Source organism: Corvus brachyrhynchos, unplaced genomic scaffold, assembly GCF_000691975.1.
Source record: "Corvus brachyrhynchos isolate BGI_N302 unplaced genomic scaffold, ASM69197v1 scaffold139, whole genome shotgun sequence".
Taxonomy (NCBI): Eukaryota; Metazoa; Chordata; class Aves; order Passeriformes; family Corvidae; genus Corvus; species Corvus brachyrhynchos.
Window position 1 is genome coordinate 4,962,671 of NW_008246062.1, and position 20,649 is coordinate 4,983,319.

At 37.1% G+C, this 20,649-nt stretch overlaps 1 protein-coding gene across 4 annotated transcripts in view; it reads left to right on the forward strand.

Annotated features, from left to right (window-relative positions):
* The window catches only part of PIK3C3 (phosphatidylinositol 3-kinase catalytic subunit type 3), a 65,028-nt gene extending 44,833 nt beyond the window's left edge, over positions 1-20,195 (forward strand). For 3 of the 4 annotated variants that reach the window (XM_008643021.2, XM_017746623.1, XM_017746624.1), the window contains 3 exons: positions 2,792-2,882; positions 15,489-15,614; positions 19,464-20,195. In XM_008643021.2, coding sequence (XP_008641243.1) covers positions 2,792-2,882; positions 15,489-15,614; positions 19,464-19,478 — 232 coding nt within the window. In that variant the 3' untranslated portion in view covers positions 19,479-20,195. Of the gene's footprint in view, positions 1-2,791; positions 2,883-7,594; positions 7,766-15,488; positions 15,615-19,463 lie in introns of those variants that run through there. The other variant, XM_017746622.1, reaches the window with a different exon arrangement.
* The last annotated feature ends 454 nt before the right edge of the window (positions 20,196-20,649 follow it).

Consider the following 20,649-nt stretch of genomic DNA (forward strand, 5'->3'; position numbering starts at 1 on the left):
TTGGACTGCAAGAAAGTACTTTGGGAAGAATAAATGTCATTTATTATAGCTAACACTGCCATGACAATGATTAGGGAGTATACATGCTCTTGAAAAGAAAAATGAGTCGTGGAGGATCCCATGTTCCACTGAAAGAAAAGTAATATCCTTAAGGCATTTTAAACTTAGGAATTTTTCAGTTAGACCAGATAAGCAGGGCCTTAGTTTGGCACTGCAGATAACTGTATACATTCCTGTCCTTGTCTTTTCAGTGGATGTTTGTAGCTTCAAATTTGGTAGAGTGTTGCAAAGTCAACAGCCAAAATATTTGATTGGTTTAGGACATCTGTATGCAAAGGGCTGGTAAGTATTGAAAAAAATAAATAAAAGAATGCTGAGGATCAAGCAGGTATTTGAGATACTAACTCCTTGAAAACAAAAGTTGCTGTTCTCAGAAAACATAGCAATGAGAATTTGACCTTTTGTCTGATGTGGGTTTCTATTTGATATATGAGACCTCTTCTAGGTAGAAGTAGGTTTTTTGTTGAATTTCTTTAACAGTACCTCGTGTTCAAACCAGAAGTTAATCAACCTTCAGTGCAGCTGAATCCTCATTTATTTTGTGAGTTAATTTGTACTGAGTTTGAGGAAAGCAAAGAATTATGTGAGAAGGATTTAGGTTTGGGTGTAGGTACTTAATTAAACCTCCTCAAAACTAGAAAAACCTGGTTCAGAGTTTGTTCTGGACGTGGATGGATGTCAGCCACTCCACAGGCCTTTGTAACATAGATGTCAAAGATGAGTGATATCCCCCGCTTGAGAAAGGTGTTTGCTTTTTACAAGTCAGACTCCTAACTCAGGTGATTCAGCAAAATCTCTCCTCTTAGATGAGTTTGGCCTGTCAGTTCCCCAGCTGTGAACCTCATGGCTTATTTGCCAAAGATGGTGCCTGTGAGAAGGATGGCAGTTGACTACTGAGTTACAGAAATGCTGGGGGGAGGCGCAGAAGGCAGACCTGTCGATAATATAGTGAGCAATTCTTCCTTAATTTTTAGGGGGTTTTTCCACTCCATACTCCCCCTCAGAATGATTTTTTCTTGATTTTTTTTTTTTTTTTTTTTTTTTTCCCCCAAATGAGGTTCTTCAGATGATCGTATGCATCAAGAATCAGAAGACTTCATTGTGTGGAACAGAACCATCTCTTAACTGGCATCTAACAATGATGCCTAGACATTCAAAATCTTTTTTTACAAACCTCCATCACATAAATAGCTCCGATACCCTGTAGTAAGCTCTTATCCTCTAGGCAGTTGAAGAGCAAAAGGAACTCTGAGACTTTGGATTCTGGGTCAGTTTGAAGGGAAAGCTATTGACAGAAAGTACCAATAATGTAGGAAGAGACTTGAGAGTGTGTACCTGTAGCATTTAAGCGCGTTTAAAAAGAGATTTGCTGGTTTCAGGCAAGCAGAAGAAAAATTCATTAAAATCTGTGGTGTCTGTTTCTAGCAGCAGAGCAACCTGACTGACTGCCAGATTTCTTAGCCAGACCCGAAACAAAATGGTAGAGTTAGCTTTATCTCATTTCTTTTAATTTGTCATAAAAGTAATTTTCCTGACTCTAGCCCCCTGACCCTGGGAAAGTGAAGCAGAACTGCTGAAAGAAATTAGGCACTGAAGATTTCTAGCCAAACCATTGATTTTAGGTGCTCTTGTTATAATGTCTTAAAAGTTATATTGGAATATGTTAGGTAGTGTTTGTTCCAGATAATAATTAAGCATCAAGAGTTTTTGTTGGAATTAAGCTTTTCTAGAGAGATGGTTTTTTGAGCAATATTTACTTTGTAAAATACAGCTATGAAGCAGACCTTTCATTTAGTTGAAATACTTCGTATTCCTTGTGGTTGTCAGCTGATATATATTCAACAGCTTCCTAATAAACAAGTTTTGCTGCTAAGAATTCATTTTCTGTCATCTGTGAAGCTCCTGGTTCTCTTACCAAAGCAATATTTCACATGGTGAAGTCAGTTACATATTTTGTGTCTTAAAGGGAACTAGATCTTTTTGCAGAGGAAGGGGAGTTTCAGTTTGTGTTGAACAGCTTGAAAATTGTGCTTTGAAAAAGCAACTGACAGCTAATTTTCTGCAAGGGCAAAATGGTGTTCTTTAGAAAAAATAGTCATGAGTGCTTCCAACACCATTTTAGAGCTGAAAACTATTCCGTGATTTGTCTCTTTTAATGGTTATAGATGACATTTGTACTTCCTAAGTGTACTGTTCTACCACTATTATTGGAGCTTAACTGAGCAACTGATGACTTGGATCTGGTCAAATATTTAACTTGTTATGTCAAAAGCCCTTGCAGTGATTGGAAAAATAATTTTTCTGTTATTATGAAGACTTCACCTCTTTGAATATATATCATGCTGCTGTATGACTTCTTAATAAAAAATAACCTTTGAATCAGTATTCTAGCGTGTTTGTCCTACCAGAGGTAGAAAATGGCATTAAAACTTAAAATATATCACAGTTTATATTTGATGTGTCTCTGAGTAAATGTTCTGACAATTTTGGAAAATTGTAACAAAATCAGAGCACTTTATTCACTTTTGGCAGTTTGAGAGATTCTGAAGGTTAAACTTTTATAGTTAATGTCAGTATCTTATGTTCTTTAACATAAATACTTTCAATTAAAGTATTAAAAAGGGATCTCTGAAGCATTAGCAGTTCACTGTAAGATGATTTCTTAAATTGTTTACAAAATGTCTTTTGTACAGTTTACAAAGTGCTTTACCTCATTTGCTCTTCTGCTTAGGTATTCCAACTTGATATTGAATCTATTTTCCCTCATGGTGGATGCCAACATTCCAGATATTGCTCTTGAACCTGACAAGACTGTAAAAAAGGTAACGGTGAAGCTTTCATTGTCTTTCAGTAACCCAGGTCATCTCACTATGAAATTTTCAGTCAGTCGTGATGACTTATTTGTGTCTCACCTGGAAATACTTGCTCCTGTTTTATTAGCTTTGAGCAATTTCTAGAATCATTGAAGTTAAAGATAGGAGAGTATACTTGGAGAGCACTTAGCATATGTGCCCATGAATACAGAATGGCTTTTTGTCGTCCATGCAATGCTGCATGCTCTGCTCTGTTCCAGTGGGTATTTTAGCTAAAAATAGTGTTCCCACCTTATCAAACTTAGGATAAGTGAAGTGGTCAACACTGACTATATCATGAAAGATTGTTCAATCTAGTCTAGACCTTTAAGTCATGGATGGTTTTATAAAACTAGTCTTATTCTAGAAATAGAACCAGTCTATCAAAGATTTAAAACCAATAGGCTGGTATATCTTCATCACCAAGAAACTTTTGTTTATTTTGAAGACAGACTTGTGTCCCATAATTCTAACTTTGTCCTTTACACCAGCTTGAGTCATTCTTCTCCATTTGGTGTTTGAGCAACAGTTGACGTGAAAAATACTGTATACATGTTCATCTAGATTTCATTACACTTACGTTTTAGACAAATGTTGGCTTTTTTATAATCTGATTTATAGTGAAGGGCTATCTGTTGTAATTCCCCAAAAGACTTTGTGGAGCCTTTGTATCCAATGGAAATTAATTCAGTGTAATTTCTATTCAAGAAGCGGTTTGTCTCCCAGATAGGCTGTTCTTCACTGTTTTCAATAAGCTATGATAGCAGAGATTCAGAATCTTCAAATAAATATTTCATCTTCTAATATAATTTCCTTAAAACTAAATTGTGACTCACACAAATTTTTCCTTTTCCCTTCAAGGATCCAAGCATTTCTGTTTAGAGTTTCTTGGTTTCGAATTGTTACAAAGAGTTCTTGTAGCTATTCAGTTTCATTTCCAGGAAGCTAAGTTAGCCACAAGTGCTGCATTTTGGGGTAAAAATTACAATCTTCCCTCCACTTGACTGTTTTCCTGAGAAAATGACAGCAAATTATTTCTTCTTACCAATATTTGAACCTCACCTCTGTCCCTATATGTCCTACAGATTGAATAGGTTACTTACATAGAACATGAGAGAAAAAAGCCTAAAGTAGACAACTGAAGTGGTTCAATACCTGCCAGGTTCTGGAAGTAACTACAGTTTTGTAGAGACACCTTCTTCGCAAGAAAGAGATCTTCCCAACAGTATGCAAGTCCTATCTTATGAATTTCATCTTTATAAAGAAGATGTATTTGGCTCTGGCTACCCATTGGAAACAATGCATGATACAGTAAGGAGGGGAAGATCTTTTAGATTGCAAAGTTTACAAATAGATGCACCATAAATCGTAGTAAAATTTGAAGAATGCATCAACAGGCAGAGCAGGGGCAAATTTGGGTCAAGTTTGTGGTTGACTGAAACAGTCATCGGGAGTTCAAACCAGTGGTTTCATAGAAGTTCAGAAGTGCTGGTTCTTCAAGCAAGTTTGAGACTTGGCAGTGTATTTTAATCTTACTCATTGTGAGTGCAGAGTTCCTTGTCATTTGATCACAGAATCCCAGAATGGCTTGCGCTGGAATGGATTTTAAAGATGATCTCGTTCCAACCCCCTGCCATGGGGCACTTCTACTAGGCCAGGTTGCTCATGTGACAGTGTTGTTCATCCTTGCATTCTTGTGAGCTCTGATGTTTTTTACCAAGAGTCTTCCAGCACTTGCTGCTAATTAATATGCAATATCCTTGTTTCTTATTAGTATCTTGGCATTGCATTTTATGGTGGAAAACTCTCTAGAATTGCTGTCCAAGGGTATATGCTTTCAGTAATTAATGATAATAGGATGTTGGGTTCTGTAAAATACTTGTAAGTAAAATACTTGTAAAGGATGGTTTTAGTATAGCCATATTTGAGTATTTCAGACACTTCTAAAACTCTTTTACTCTCTCTAAATTTCCAATATAATTTTATTGACTTAACAAATCAAGATACAGAATTGAAAGCCAGAAAGTCTTTTCTACAGCTGAGAAGTATGTTACAGTTCACTTATGTGCAATAATTAAAAATCAAGATTATATAAAGCATGACAGCATCATGTGCATTTGGAGATCATGGAAGACAGCAAAATGTAAAAGGAAATTCAGAATCATAGAATATTCTGTGGTTGGATGGGGACCCACAAGCATCATCGAGTCCAGCTCTTGAGTGAGTGGTCCATGTGGGATCAAACCCACAAGCATGACATTACCAGCGCGCGTTCTGACCACCTGAATGCTGAATTAGATCCACTTTGCTAATTCTAAATTCCATTACAAAGTAGAAGTGCTTTCTTCTCATGAAAAGCTTTCTTGTTACATGACAGATCACTGTTAGATGAAATGCAGCAATTAGTTACTGGGATCCTGAGCTCTGACAGTGCTGCAGCTTGGTGAACTGTGACTGTTATCCTCATGGGAGGTTCCAGGCAGTCCATTCACAGAGGCTTTAAAATGTGAAAGCAGATAGAACTGAACCAGTAAGGCAAGTGTTTCTGATAAGGAATGCAAATCACTTTGAGAGGGAAAGATCCTACTTCCCTGGTTCTCTTAAGTTAATTTACAGTGTGCTTGTTCCTTTAAAAAAAGAAACAAAACCAAACCCACACAGTAAGGAAGATAGACAAATAGTTCAGCTCTCTCGAGTTTTGTTATTTTATATGAACTTTCAATTTTTTTTCTGACAGCTTATCTATTTCTGATCCCTGTTGACAGTTCAGGTTTGGTCCTTTTGGTTCAAAGCTATCCTTTGAATATACTCCTTAAATCTGTGCAAAAATAATCCATCATCCTGGGATCCCTAAAGAGTGGGTGAGCAGAGGAGCCTTCCATAAAATAGTTGTTGATACTATGATTTACTGGATGCATATGACAATGTTCAAAGTTCCTGGGACAATAATTGTTTTCTTTAATTCTCAATTTTTCATTTTACTATTTCACTTAAAAAAAAAAATCCCTGAAAATAGCTGTAAATGGGCTAGGATCAGAATGACCTTAATCTGTTATATAACAGGTCATTGTTGTTTGGGTTTTTTTTAAAAACCGTGCTAGAAAACTCGTTTGGGGTATTAAATACCCGTTACCCCATCTGAAGTCAGTTATAAGCTTTGTTGGGACTAATAAAAAAAAGGAACAAGGTGCCTTGCATCTCTTGGGGTGAGTGGCAAGTTCGTTCAGTCATTTAACGAGGTAATACTGTACTTTGTTGTAGGAAAATTGAATAAATGCTTTCAGCATCTCAATTGATTTTTATTTTTTTCGTTAAAGCTTTAAAAAAAATCCATATATATTTCAACAGACTCAAATTAGGTAAAGATCCATTTTGGACTGACCTGCAAAATTAAATTACCTTTGATGTGTGAGACAAGTCAATAGCCATTTCAACCATGGTATCACTTTCATGGAAGACAAAGGTGGAGATTTACAAGTGTTTCTGTATCTAAGAAGGTGTCCTGGTGAAGAGTGGAGGTGAAGTTTGTCGCCAGCATTTTCCTCATTGGGGCTGTAGTTGCAGCACTCATTCTCACTTTTGTGTAGAGCCCTTGTTTTGCTTTAGGGTCCTGGAGCCATTGAGACTCTGTGCTCGCAGGCAACAAGATAGGTTAGCTTTATCTCAGTTTGGAGATTAATTGGAGTACTAGTTTTATGATTAAACTGCAAGGAGAGTAATTTTGGGGTTTGTGAAACAAAGGACTGTTTATTGAAGTACTCCATATATATTATATAAATTATAATTCCTATTGAAATACTACACTGCAATTATTTTGTCAAACAATTTGTTTGGCATAGAGATCTTTGATACTGGAACTTTTCAGTGGGTATAGCTATGCTGCTGTTTTGAAGTAGGCATGAATTATTTTAAAGGCTATTGCTAAAGAAGGACTTTAATGGTCACAATTTTGCTTCCTCAAAGTGAAAGCATTACAATATCAGATGGTAGCTGAACTCCCAGTCTAATCTTTGTCTTCACAAAGGGACATCCTGTGCCACCAGTAGGCAGGGAGGTGCTTTGCAGGAAGTGTCTGCCTGCTGGTTACAGTAAGGTATAAAAACTGCATTCAGAAATAATTTCTGCGTTCCCCTTTTCTAAACTTCCATCAAATAATCGACTGTGCTCTTAGAGCCAGAATGAAAGTTTGATTTTAGTAATCATATACATATTCTAAATAAAAATAAAATTTGCATTTAGCATATGGTAGTGATGCGTAGAATAAAATAAATTGAAATAAAATAAAGAATACCACTTTGATTTTCCATGTCTTGATTTCTTGTGTTGTCTCTTGTCATTTCCTGTAGTGCATAGGTCTATAGTGCATAGGCAATGGGATGCTCAGTAGTTAGTTAAGAGAAGATGTTGGAAGTCAGCATCCTTGGACTTTCTTACATTCAGTCAAAGACAGAAACCAAGTAAGATCATAAGGAAACTTCAGTGAAACATGTCCTCTTCTGTGAGGCCTTGTTTGAATTGAGTTGTGATTACATTTATTTAAGAATTTCATACTGATATGTGAAATTAGACCTTTTAGAAAAATCTGAGTAGAGAAAATATTCTTAAAGACTATAACTACTAACCTGAGGAACACAGACAGACTTTTTTTTTTTTCTCCTTTTTTTTTTTTTTTTTTTTTTCAGAATTATCGTCTACCATCTAATAACAGCGGCATATCCCAGGGAACTCACTGACAAAATGCAATTGTATAATCAAGCTTAAAATCTAACAGAAGGCATATTGTCCAAGTGTTGTTTCTGTCCAAAAGTTGTGAAATGTCGTGCGAGAAACACAGATTGAGTGGAGGCAAAATTGGAACAGCAGCTTGTGTCATGTACAACGGTCTGTAAAATAAGTACAGATTGCACCTCTTTGACAAGGTTTATTGGCACAGGATTGTGTAAGCACATCTAGGTGCTCTGTTCTTACCCTCCGTGAAGGAACTTCCACATTCTTCTTGTTCAAAAGAGAGCAAACTACACAAACCGATTTTACTTACCAGAGAAAGATGTCAATGGGGATAATTTTTTCCTGCTACCATGAAAAGAAACAGAAATTCCTGAGGGCTTCACCTGAAGATACAGATTTAGAGCACATCAGAATTTGGCAGTACCATCTTACTTGCTTTGAATAGCATTTGTTTTCAGAAATTAAATCAGTGTTGACCTTAACAGTGCATTCTCACAGCTAAAATGGGACTGAAAATGTGTGAGTCAGCATTGACCTGAAAACAAACAAAGCTCTGTTTGAAGTTTCACAACTGTTCTTGGGGAGCATATGGAAAACTGGTTTCTGAACCAGCTATCTGCTGGCAGTGGGTATACACAATATCACCCAGTGAGTATACCCAGTATTTATGGAAAAATAGGCAGTACCTTCCAGTTGCAAGAAAAGCTTGTTGTACTGACTCACTTCCCTCACTCCAGGTTTTGATCGCTACTTTTTCCTATAGGAAACCCCAGAAAACAGGTATTATCAACTGCACAAAATTGTCTCCTCAAACCTGGAGAAAACCTTTTCAAAATCATGATGTTTAGTTTTATAGTAAAAAGCTTGTCAATTTTTGATCAAGAAAAAGTAACTGCAAAGCTTAAAATTAGTTGCCTTTTTGATCCTTTCATCTCCTTTTGTCCTCTCCATACTATTTATAAAGAAAGCTGTCAGTATAGTGTGCTTCATCTCACAGTTCATGACACCATCTCCTACTGCCACTCTCTGATTTAGGCTTTTCTGAAAACCTGGCTCAAAAATGTCACAAAATGAAATTAAATTGAAAAGTAGCAGAGGATTCTCCTCAGTTTGTGTCTCCCTTTCTGTGGCCTCTGAGATAATTGCCTTTAAATTTTCCACTCTTTGCATATGCTTTTCCATTTCTCAGATTTCAGGATAAAGACTGGACTGAAATCTTTATATTGACTTGTCAATGCATAACTGATAATACAATGAAGATATTTCTACACTTACTTTTTTTCCTGCCACTGCTCCTTGCTTTTCCATTTCCAGGACAGCTGCAGTCCTAATTGCTAATTGTTGGGCTTTTTAAAATTAGCCAGTGCTATAAATTCTAAGTAGTAATGACTAAAATCTGGAGTCAATTATGTAGCCAGTTTTGCATAAGGAAGAGGTGCACTATCACTCTTCAGATGTAGCTAATGGATTCAGCATTCGTCACCTCCTAACTAAAAAGGCTTTTTATTTTTGTACAGGAAAGCCAGATGGTTTTTATCTGTCCTTCATAGCAGGTTTGACCTTTAAATGAGAAGTCATCAGGGACCAGTGATTCATTGGCAGACAAAGGACTCAGCAGGCATTAAAGGACAGTGTCCTGATTGACTGAGCTCTGTTTCAGATGTCCATTGATTAAAGAAGGTGCTGCAAAGATGCTGCATTACAGGCGAGGTTATTGTGTGTACAGATAGCACAAATACCTGGCTCCCATAAGCAGGAGCTTAACTGCTGTTTGTGAAAGTAGCCCCATTCATTTTGATAGCACCTTGGGATAGACACAGAAAAGGCTGAAATCAAGCTGTCCAGAAGAGAGGAAAGTCATCTATCTGTGGGCTGTAATACTGAGAGCACCCTCTGTGTTTCCAAGGCTGTGTGAACACTGATGGGGGCTCACTGATAAGAAAATGATCAGTGTAACTGTTTGGAAAGTAGCAAAAAGAGAGAGAAGACATGTTTTGTTCTTTTAACATTAAATATATCATCAAAGTGAAGTTATTTTTGTTCTACAGGTATAAAAGCTGAAGCAGAGATGTGGCTGGAGGTACAGAAAGCTTCTGAGCTAACTTTTTTCTAAACCTGAGCTAATTTTTCCAGGTTTTTTTAATCTGTCTTGTAGTGAAACTCACACTGCTTTCCCCCTCCCCTGTGCTCCCCAGTCAGCCAAAGGATAATTGAGAGTTGAGTTCCCAAATTAGTGAAATGGAAAGGACTTTTTAAGTTGGAGCTTGTTAAGCCTTTTTAGACAGTGGATATCTGTCCCTTTGCACCTGACCAAAAATACCAGTATTTGTTAAAAGGTGGTGCTAGGAAATCTTCCTGAGATTTATTAATGCCAGTAGGAAATTTACAGGAGAAGTAAAGTCACTTTTGCTTGATTAGAGTCTGTTTGTTTCTGTAGTCGTATTTTCTTGCTGCTCTGGGGAGGTTTATGCTTTGTAAAAGTGTCACATTGACATGGAGCTTATTTTGCTTCAGCAGACGTTCATCTGTCTGTCCATTTGGGTAATGACGCTGCAGCTGCACACCCAGCTTTTTTGTTTCTAGGCTGTTGATTTTTCATGCATATTAATTCATTTCAAAATACTGAAAAAATATTAAAGTTGAAGTAAACACCAAATCATGAACCAAGTGTGAGAACACTCTTGTGCTTCTGTTGCTTTATATCACAGTCTCTAGTTGATTGTAAGTTTTTGGCCAGTATGATAAGATTCTGAGCTGGAACAGTGTCACCTTTGAGTACTTAGTGGCTGAAACCCTGATTGTCACAGAAGTTCAATTTAGACATGTTCGCTAACATCTTTGTTGTCTTTTATTTAAAAAAAAAAAAAAAAATTAGAGAAGTCTACATGGGCTTGTTTACCGCCTTTTGTTCAAATTGAACCCTTGGAAACAAAGACTGTTGTCAGAATAGTCTCTCAGACAAAATTGTTCATGCAAAGAAAGCGTCTGAATAGTTTATGGTGTGAGTTGTTAGGACAGGAAGCAACAGGAATAGCAGGAAAGTATTTACTGAAAAAGATGAAATGCGGTAAGGATTAAGCCAAGCACTTAATGCCCATTTCTGCCACATGAATATTGCATGCTGACTACATAATAATTACAAGGCAAAACAGTAAAAATAATCTTGAAAACTCTACTATTTTTTCTTTTTTTGCTGTTAATTGATCTTTGTCAGGTTTTAGTAGTACTTATATCCCATGTATATTGTGAGCCACTGGAAAAGGACACTGAAGTTTCTCATTAAAGCAGCTGAATGAGCAATCCCATACCAGTGTGATAAAATTACATCAAACACAAGCAGTGTTGTTTAATGCTGCTGAAAGAATACTGGAGCAGCCACCAGTCTTCAGAATGGCTGACTTGCAATTTGTCTGAAAACTTATCAGGGTTGAGAAAGGGTTCTCATATGTACACCTTCTGTGTCACCTCAAAACACATTACTACTTTCTTCAGTAATTTTGCAAAACAGAGCTACAAGTGTTCATGGAAAATGGATTTTGATACTGCTCTAAGAGTGTAAAAGCATCCACAGAATTTCTAAAGTTAGTCATAACCTTTAGCCTTAAGTACCTAATCCATTTCAGGTAATGTTTTACGAGTGAGAAGATGGTTGCTAGTGAAAAAGAAAAATTCCTGAGTTTAAAATGGTGACTGTGGTCCATATTGTACAGTAGGTCAGATTTGAGGACAAAAGAAAGTCCATACAAATCTGCTCTTTGGTAGAAGGGAGGGAGCAGTCTTGTGCTTGGGGAACAAAATGTTCAAGTGAAAACTTTGGAACTCTACAGGGAAGTGCACTTACCCACAGTAGTACTATTCCCAGCTGTGTCTTCAATATGATTTCTCAATCCTAAGCCTGTCACACTTCCAGAAACACAAAATAGCCAAAGACAGAAGGTTGAACTTGGAGATTCATTCAGCTGAATGAAGACACTGGCCTGCCATTTTCTCAGACCTTTAACTACCATTTTTAGTAAAATGATTAGTGTTTTCTTGAATATTTCATCTCTTCTTGTCTTCCTTTTCTTTGTATTTTACACAGTTCTGTGGGGGTTACTGGGAGTTTTCTGAGTTTTCTGTCAAATCATCTTCATAGGACATCTTTGATGCCATTTTCCATACAATACTCAATTAAGTTCTTCGTGAAGATACTTCAAAGAAAAAAACAGAGTCTGAGTTTGCCATCAGTTAATGTTGCCTGTTATTCTGGTAGATGTTGTGCTTCTTCCTCTGAGTTAGCTTTTTGGGATAATCATGGTGTGAAGTAGTGTTTCTTCTTGTTGCTGTAAAATATTTTTTCCCCTTTTTTGGTTTGTTACCTTGCTTAGTTCCCATCCTCTGTGAGATTGTGCTGCAGGTGATGATCATCTTCTTTTTTCATTAGCAGTTAAGCCATTAAATTTTTCTCCCCCCACCCTCACTCCCCCATATTTTCTTCTTAACTGTCCTTGATGTTCTTTTCCCCTTTCAATTTTTGTCTTTTCAAAAATAGAAGCAGTATCAGGGTAACTGACAGAACTTCCTTACAAAGTGCTTAATATTTAACTGAAGTACAGCAAAATTTCTAGTCAAACAGTTTCATATAACTCTTCAATCTGCTTTTTGTACACTTTGATACTAAACTATCCACTGTTTAGGGGGATAGGAAGTGGACAACTTTAGTTTCAGATTGAATGTCAGTATCTTGATAGACTATACTTAATGAACCTCTTCATCTTTGGAACACTCAAGTTCTTGTGTTGAGATTTAATGTTTAAAACCAGTATTTGTGTATCATGTGGGGTTTAACGTTTCCTTTTCTGGAAACAAAGCAGAAGTTCAGCTAGATTCATCAAGCTTATTTCTCCTCTGTTTTACAAATCCTGAACTATAACAATGCACTTGATTTAAGTATCAAAGTGGGAGCTATAAGTAAATCTTCAGGTGGGACATCTTTGATGCCTTCATGGTGGTCTTCATTTGTAAGTGTGTAGAGTGAGATAATTGTATCTCATCAGAATTTCAACCCCCAAATTCACCGTTTTTTTACCACCATGCAAAAATCTCTTCTGTTGATCTTCTCTGTGAGAAACTACAGGCTTTTAGAATTCATCCCACATTGGAATTCAAGAGATTTCAATTACGAATTACTATTGCTTTCCTACAGGAACTGTAAGTCAGTGTGTATTAATCTTGCTGCTGTTTCAGCTCAAGAGGTAATTTGTAATTTTTCTCATCTAGGTTTCACCAATGAGTTTTAATGCAGGGCTGAAAAACTTGCATGCAGAGATCTAATACTGGGCATCATTTGATCCTTCTGTTAATTGCCAGCTGATTGCAAGATCTAACCATGGGTGAATTTCTTTGCATATATATCAGTGTGCCAGTGTGTTTTGTGGGAAGTGGGTTTAATTTGTCATTAATTCCATAGAACGAAGCTGCATCTTGATGTAACTAACTGCAAAAATTCTGAGAAGATCTGGCATGAACAAATGAGAAGATTGCCAAAGTGTTTGATTACTAAAGTTGTATAAAAGAGCATTACGGTGATTTTTTTTCTTTTTTTGAAATTGGAGTTAATGATTTTCCTGAATTCTCATTAACATCACCTTTTCTGTGAGCACTAAAATAGATCTGAAAGAAATCTGTGCTGTAATTTGGGGATGTATTTAAGGTTTCGCATAATTGCAGGCATGTGAGTAGTCCATTAAATTCCGTTGGATTCTACTGTGCGTCATTCACTGTTGAAAATTTCTGATGTGGGAGTTAATAAACTTCTTTCTCATCCTGTTTGTTATGAAGATAAAAGTTCTTCATAACAAGAACTTCTTGGAATACCTGCTGAATCTCTCAGTGTTAACATGCTTCATTGAAAGTTGGAACTTTTTTGGCTTGATCCATTCTTTCCTACTGATCAAACAGCTTTTGGAGAGGAAGTTGAGGAAAAACTCACTTTATGCTTACTTCAAACAGCCCAGCAACAGAGTTACAATGGTATTTTGAGTGAAGAAACTTCATGATTATAGAGCTCTTTTCCAATAGAAAGGATTCTGTAATTCTATAATCTTTACATACTGTGCTGGCTAACTTAGCCTTTTTATTACAGTGCTGAAGGGCACTATTTTGGAATATATTGCCTTTGAAAGGAACACAGAGTTACAGTAAACTGAAATCAATTAACACTGCACTGAAATCTTGGAGCATTTTTGTTGTCATAAAGAGGGTGGTTGAATATGTGGTATCCTTGGTGCATAGAAAGCATACAAAATAAGACATAAAGGTAATATCATCTCACAAATTCAACCTTATTATGGAAATTGTTGAAATAACTTGGCTCACATTTTTGTCAATGGCTAAAAAACAGTGAATTCATGGAAAATGTTCAGGAAAGACTAAGATTCTGTCTTACAGTCAGTCACGAGAAGGTTAAGAAACAAATCATTTGATATTTCCCTATATGAGAGAGATTTCTGATAGACAGCTCTTTAATATAAAAAGTTTTAATGAGCTCAACTGTTTGAGATGGAAATTGGACAAATTCAGATAGCAAATAAGTCACAGTTGTTAAACAGGACAATTAATCTTTGAAACAATTTACCTAGGATGTGAAACATTCTGACTTGGCATAAAGATAGGGTAAAAGAGTTTGTTTGATACCATTTTATCTAGTTCATTATGCAAGAGGCTGAAATACTTGAATATTATCATCTCCACAAGAGCTTGCATTGTTTGAGATTTATCTTTATGAGAATAAAGCATGTGACTACATGGCAGCAATAAATCTTCTGCAACTAATGTGAATTTGCTGGGCAATTTACATATTGTTACCAGCACTACTTTTCAAGGTAACTAGTACTTCAAATGATGAGGATAGTACTGCTTAGGCAGTGCTAGGATCTAGGCTCATCAGAAGAGATTTGGAGAGGGAAAGGGATAAAACCAGGCTCAATGGAGTTAGGGCTGGGTAGCCCTGTCTGTTAGGGAAAGTTGCCATCTGGATCAGTTCTGAGTGGTTTTCTTGGAATTAGTTGGAAGTCACAGAAAGGCATCTACTGCCCCTTCATAAATGTTCTTGGCATTGCCAGGATGGAAATAGGAAAGTATAGGTATTGCCATATTCTTAATTATTGTGCATTCAGCTTTTAACTCTCATACAAGTTGCAAGTACTAAGCAGAATGTGTTACTGGTACAATGTTGCTGTTAAAAGGAAAAACCATGTAAGGGCTAGCAGTGTCTCCAACCAACTGTTCATGGACGGTGGATACAATCAAAGTTAATGAAATTCACACTTGCTACACAAAGGTCAGTTTTGACAGAGGTGGTTCGCTCACACTTTCTTCCCATTCTGTATTATTTACTTAACTGCGTTACAGTTTCTGAAAGACAAACAGGTTTAGAGTAAGGAACTGTTACGTTCTTTCAAAAATCATTAGGATCATCCAGACTCTTCCAAATTTGTATTTAATATGCAAAGTTGTGTGTTTTTTCTCAAGTGGCATTTCATTCTCCAGTGAATGTTGAATGTATTCTCTTTTTCTCCTAAGATGCTTGTATTTCCATGTGCTTCTCTTGCCTTTCTGACCTTGAGCTTTGAAATTACTAGTTTGAATGAGAGGACTGTTTCTTGCTTATTTAAGCACTATTTTTATTAAAGGATTTTAAATAGGTGTTTTAAATAACATTGTACATTTCCAACAATCTGCTGTAGCTTAGAAGTAAAAGAGAGATTCTCCACTAAACTTTCACAGCCGAAATCACTATATACATGGATAGAATAATGCATGTTTTTAACCATTGAACTAATGTAGCCATTTCCACTCCCATTCCAGGTGCAGGACAAATTTCGTTTGGACCTGTCTGATGAAGAAGCTGTTCATTATATGCAGAGTCTAATTGATGAAAGTGTCCATGCCCTCTTCGCAGCTGTGGTGGAGCAGATACACAAATTTGCACAGGTGAGATATTTCCTTCTCAGTTGCTGGTCTCTGTGACAGCTGATTAAGGCGAGAGGTTGCAAGTGGTAGGTTTAAAGCATGACTTCACTGTGACATTGTAGTTCATTTTCCTACAAGTTAAAACTGTGTTTTAGCTGTCAGGACTGGTGAGCAAGCTCATCCTAGAAAATTTTGGTAACTCCTTAGCAGTCACACAAGGTCTGGCACCTGGGACAAGGCAGTTTTTGGGTCAGTTCTGGCTGGGGAATGAACAGACCTAGAGCAGCCCTGCCAACGATTTGGTGCTGGTGAGTGAGAGGCTGGACATGCCCCGGCCATGGCACTCACAGCCCAGAGAGCCAAACGTGTCCTGGGCTGCATCCAGAGCCCCGTGGGCAGCAGGGGAGGGAGGGGATTCTGCCCCTCTGCTCCGCTCTGGTGAGACCCACCTGGAGCACTGCATCCAGCTCTGGGGTCCCAGCACAGGAAGGATATGGAGCTGCTGGAGCGAGTGCAGAGGAGACCACCAAGTTGATCAGAGAGATGGAGCAGTTCTGCTAGGGAGACAGTCTGAGAGAGCTGAGATTGTCCAGTCTGGAGAAGAGAAAGCTCCAGGAAGACCATACAGCAGCCTTCTTGCTGATGATCTGAGTTGACAATAAACTATTGCCTCTGTTATTTTTGTTATTACAATATACCCTGTGTGAAGAAGGAAGTGTTTAACCCATCTTACTCTGTGCTCTTACTACAATCCACAGTAAGACAATAAAATACTTGATTCTCATGTTAGATAAAACTGTATTCACAAAAGCATTTCTGCTTTGAATTTCCAATGGTTTTTTTTTTCCTTCAAACCATCTGACATTTGGTTTGTGTTTGTCAGGGATTTAAGATATTACACTGTTTGCCTTAGGTATTAGACTCTGACAAGAAATGGAATTAAGAGGAAAAATTAAACTGCTCTGAAAAGCCAGTCATTATCCTGGGTTTTTTATTGATTCTTTCTTCAAAAGGCTTATCAAATTCTGATACGAACTGAGGAGAACTATTTTTATGGCTATCCATTTTGGTAAAAAGCATCTGTTCTTTTCTTCAAGCTTAGTTTTTATTTTCACTATAGTGCAGGATGAGAAGAAATAATGTCATTTCCATCTATATATGTATTCAATGAAGGTGATCTTTCATGAGATGTGAAAAAAGGAAGTGTAATTATGTGGAAATGATGCAAAATTTGTTGTCATTCACTGTGGATTACTCTGAACTTCAGAAGGAGGATGGTAATTTCATAAGACAAAGTGAAAAATGCCTTGCATCTACCTTAGGCTTCAAATAAAAAAACCCCAAACTATTAGAAATATTCAAAATTGAAGTTTTAAGTTTGTCCAGTGTAGACCTTTCTTTTCATCACATACGGACAGTCACTTTTTTAAGACATGTCTTTTCACTTCATTGGCCTTAGGTGACTGCCACACTCTCCAAGATAATTGTTACTGCATTTGTAAAAATGTATTAGTAAGTCAGAGTTTACAGGTTTGATTCAGGGGACCTTTTCTTTTTCCATTCAGGCTTGTTTTTGCTTGATCTTTCTTCAGTTGTTAACACTGCTTTTAAAATCACAGGACAGATTTGTTCAGAATATTTAAAAGTAGCCAAGAATGTTACTCCAGGCTTCTGTGGAATTGGGCTCTGAGCAGCCTGGTATAGTGGAGGGTGTCCCTGCCTATGGCAGAGGGGTTGGGATTAGCTGATCTTTAAGGTCCCTTCCAACCAAACCATTCTGTGATTCTGGATTCCGGGAATGGTGTTCTAAGCAAAAAGCTGGCACACATTCCAGCAGGCACTGATTGCATTTTCCATTCGTATATTTGGGAGTTAAAGTGCAAGCCCACTGGTGTACTACACTTCGGATACCAAACAAGCAGATGTGACAGCCACTAATGCAGGCCTGATCTAGTTACCTTGCTTTGGGTTTTTTACCTCTCTATGCTGAATTTCAGCACAGAGGCATATTCCTGTGGCTCTGAGCAATCTTTGTGCACTGCTGCAGAGTGTGCAACCTATGTGCTTTTAGCTTTCCTTTCTGCTTTGGGCATCTGGTGCCTAGAATGAAAAACAAGTGTCCTGATTTGTGAGTGCTAAAGCATCTCTTCACTCCATGTGATGCTAGTTTTGGAGTTCCAGCTATTGCCTTTATTCATGCTCTAAAAAATTTAGGCTTGCAGGCTTTCTCCTGCAAAGATACTGGATTGCAAGTGTGAGGAGGATGCAAAAAGAATAGACACAGATTAATCACCAGTTGGCAAGTCTTAAGAATCTGTGCCCTGTTCATGTATTTAAAAAAAAAAAAAACCCTCAAAAAAAAAAAACAAAGCAAAAGTAAGTGTAATTAATGTCTGTTCTCTCTATATTAAGGGTGAAATAGGATGTTTCTTAGCGATATTTAGTACTTCATCAGTGAAAATCATTCTCTTTCCTTTTTGTCTGAGGCACTCCTAAGAATTCGCTGTTGTAGTTTTCATGGAGTCTGCAAATCGTTGAACAAAACAATTAATGGATCATGAATTTGCTGTAAAGAGGTCATCTTACCCAATGGCCAGTTGAAGCTTTCAGTTTGTTCATTTATAATTCTGCGTTGAATTGCCAGTGGCCTTGCTCTTCATAGTTGTCTGGAAAAACCCACAGCGTTACACAGGTGTTCTGACACAAATGTAAATAGCAAATTTGGCCTAATGCTACACAGTATTTCATTTAAAATGCTGTTCGACACATTTTTTGTTTATCGGTAGATATTTATTCTTTTACTGCCTCTGAAATAGGCTTGCAAGGAATCTGTACAGTCTACTGCTGCACTTAAGAGCTTTTTAACAAGGTTGGTTATTATAGTAACCATGGTGCTTCAGTATTCTATATGTCACTCTGCAGTAGGTAAAGCTCTTGGATAAAGTACTTTGGATGTTTTGGAATCAGCTCAGTATTGTTCTTTTATAACAATATTCTAAATTGAGTTCAGTTTACAGCTGTGTTATGAAGCCTTTAGTTTAGTTTCTAATGTGTCTCTAATCTGTTATTTTATCAGATATTTTCCAGAGCTTTTCATGCATTGCCTGTCTCCTTCTTAATGGTTATCAAAAAAACGTTGTCTCAAAAGTAAATAAATTCAGCATTTAGAATAAGCTAATGGTGTTGTACAATAGTTCTCAAGAGGAGGAAAAAGTGCATACTAATTTTAGTTGATCCTAATGAAGACTGGATAGCCATTTCTCCCTGGAGAGTCATTTTCATTTTAGCAGCATTATTTACTTCTGCAGAGGAAGGAAACAATCTACTGTTAAAAGTGTCTAATCTTGCATTTTATTTCCCTTGTAAATTTACAAATCAAGTCAGTTGCATTCAGGGCTGAAGTGGTAGGCAGTGATTAGGAAAGTAAAAGCTTGTGGTGTCTCACCTAAAGTGTAACACAGTTTTGAGGGTTTATTTATACTTGACTGATACCTGTTTAGGAGCAAACTCAGTTTCAGCTGTAGAAGTTGCATGGATTTAGAATATCTCCAGGCTGCAATACCAGTGCTTCTGCATCACAGAATGCAGGCACCTCAGCAGAGGACTTCTGTTTTTCTTCCTATTGGATGCCAAAATAAAATAGGGAATGTTTACCAGCAAGATTGTGTGTATTGGATGAAATAATTTGTGAAGGGGCATACAGAGTTGCTTTCCATGCTGCTTTTTCCCATGAAAGGTTGTGAAAATCATCTATCTTTAGGCATTTTGCCATGTTTTTAAACAGAGTTCAATTTGAGCATAACATTTGTTCTTGGAGAGTAAGCCAGATTGAGTAATCTCTGTGCTGTGTGTTTTTTTCTTTTCTTTTAGTACTGGAGAAAATAAGCTTTTTGCCTGCTTATGGTGGAAACAAGCAACTGCTCAAGACAGCAAATTTCTCAAGCCCTTGTGGTCTTCACCAAACAGTTTTGGAAGGAAAAAACTGCAGATTTATTAGCATGAAGAACTGAGAACTCAGAAGGTAGAGAAGCTTTTTGAGTCTCTGTTCATTAAAGGTTTAAAACCAACCAGTTTTTAAAGGAAGATGATTGTTTGTACCATCGTTGGGAGCCTCAAAGGTTGAAGTAAGAAACTTCCTCTCAAGCCAAAGATAACTGGAAGAGGTTGGATTTAATGGTGAATTCTTGTACGTGTTAATATATTTTCTTATTTAAAAATAGAAGTAGATACAAAGCTGAAGCAGGGAAGCTACAATTCCTCGGTGCAGAAGAACCCCTCACAAAACTATGGCAATCCCCTCTCATCCCTCCCCACCCACTTTGTTCCTTGAGTAAGTTTTAAATGTAATTCATATGATCCTTTATTTCCTGCCTTGGGCAATGTTATCATTCAGAACGGACAATCATTTTTTGCCTGCTTACAAAAGTGTTTTTAAGTGCTGATAAGTTACCCCAGCTGTAGGCAGCCAATTAAATGATCACTAACAGGCTCAGCAACAGGAATGCACAGTGAGCAGTTCAGTATTTCACGCTTTAACTCTAAATGTTTTCTGTACAGTGATTATAAATTCTTTATCTTAATAAAACCTTTGTTGTTGCAGAATTGAGGTGTTCTGTTTTGTCTTTTTAATCTTACCTGCTGAGACATGGCACACTAGAGGATTATATTTATAGTTGCTGGCTTTTTGCAAGGATTTTCACTTCTCAGTTCACTTGATGCTAGAATAAGGCCTCTCATGAAATGACTTTTGTGCCACATGTTGAGTTCGTAATGAATCTAGTTTGTATGATCAGCAATGTAATTAGCTCTTCATAAATGTGTGGCTCTCTTCAAAGGGCACTCTAATACTCCTAATACTGTTATTTTTTAAATAACATTTTAAGTCAGAAAGAAATCCTTCGCAATTATAAAGATAAGAGGGACTGATTTAAATGTGAATCTGACTAGTATTTGTGAGTCAATCTTGCTTTGTGCTTTTGCCCCTTTTTTCCCCTGTATTGGTGATTTAAGAACTGCATTACCCTACTTGCTTAGGGCTCATGTTATCTGGAAACAC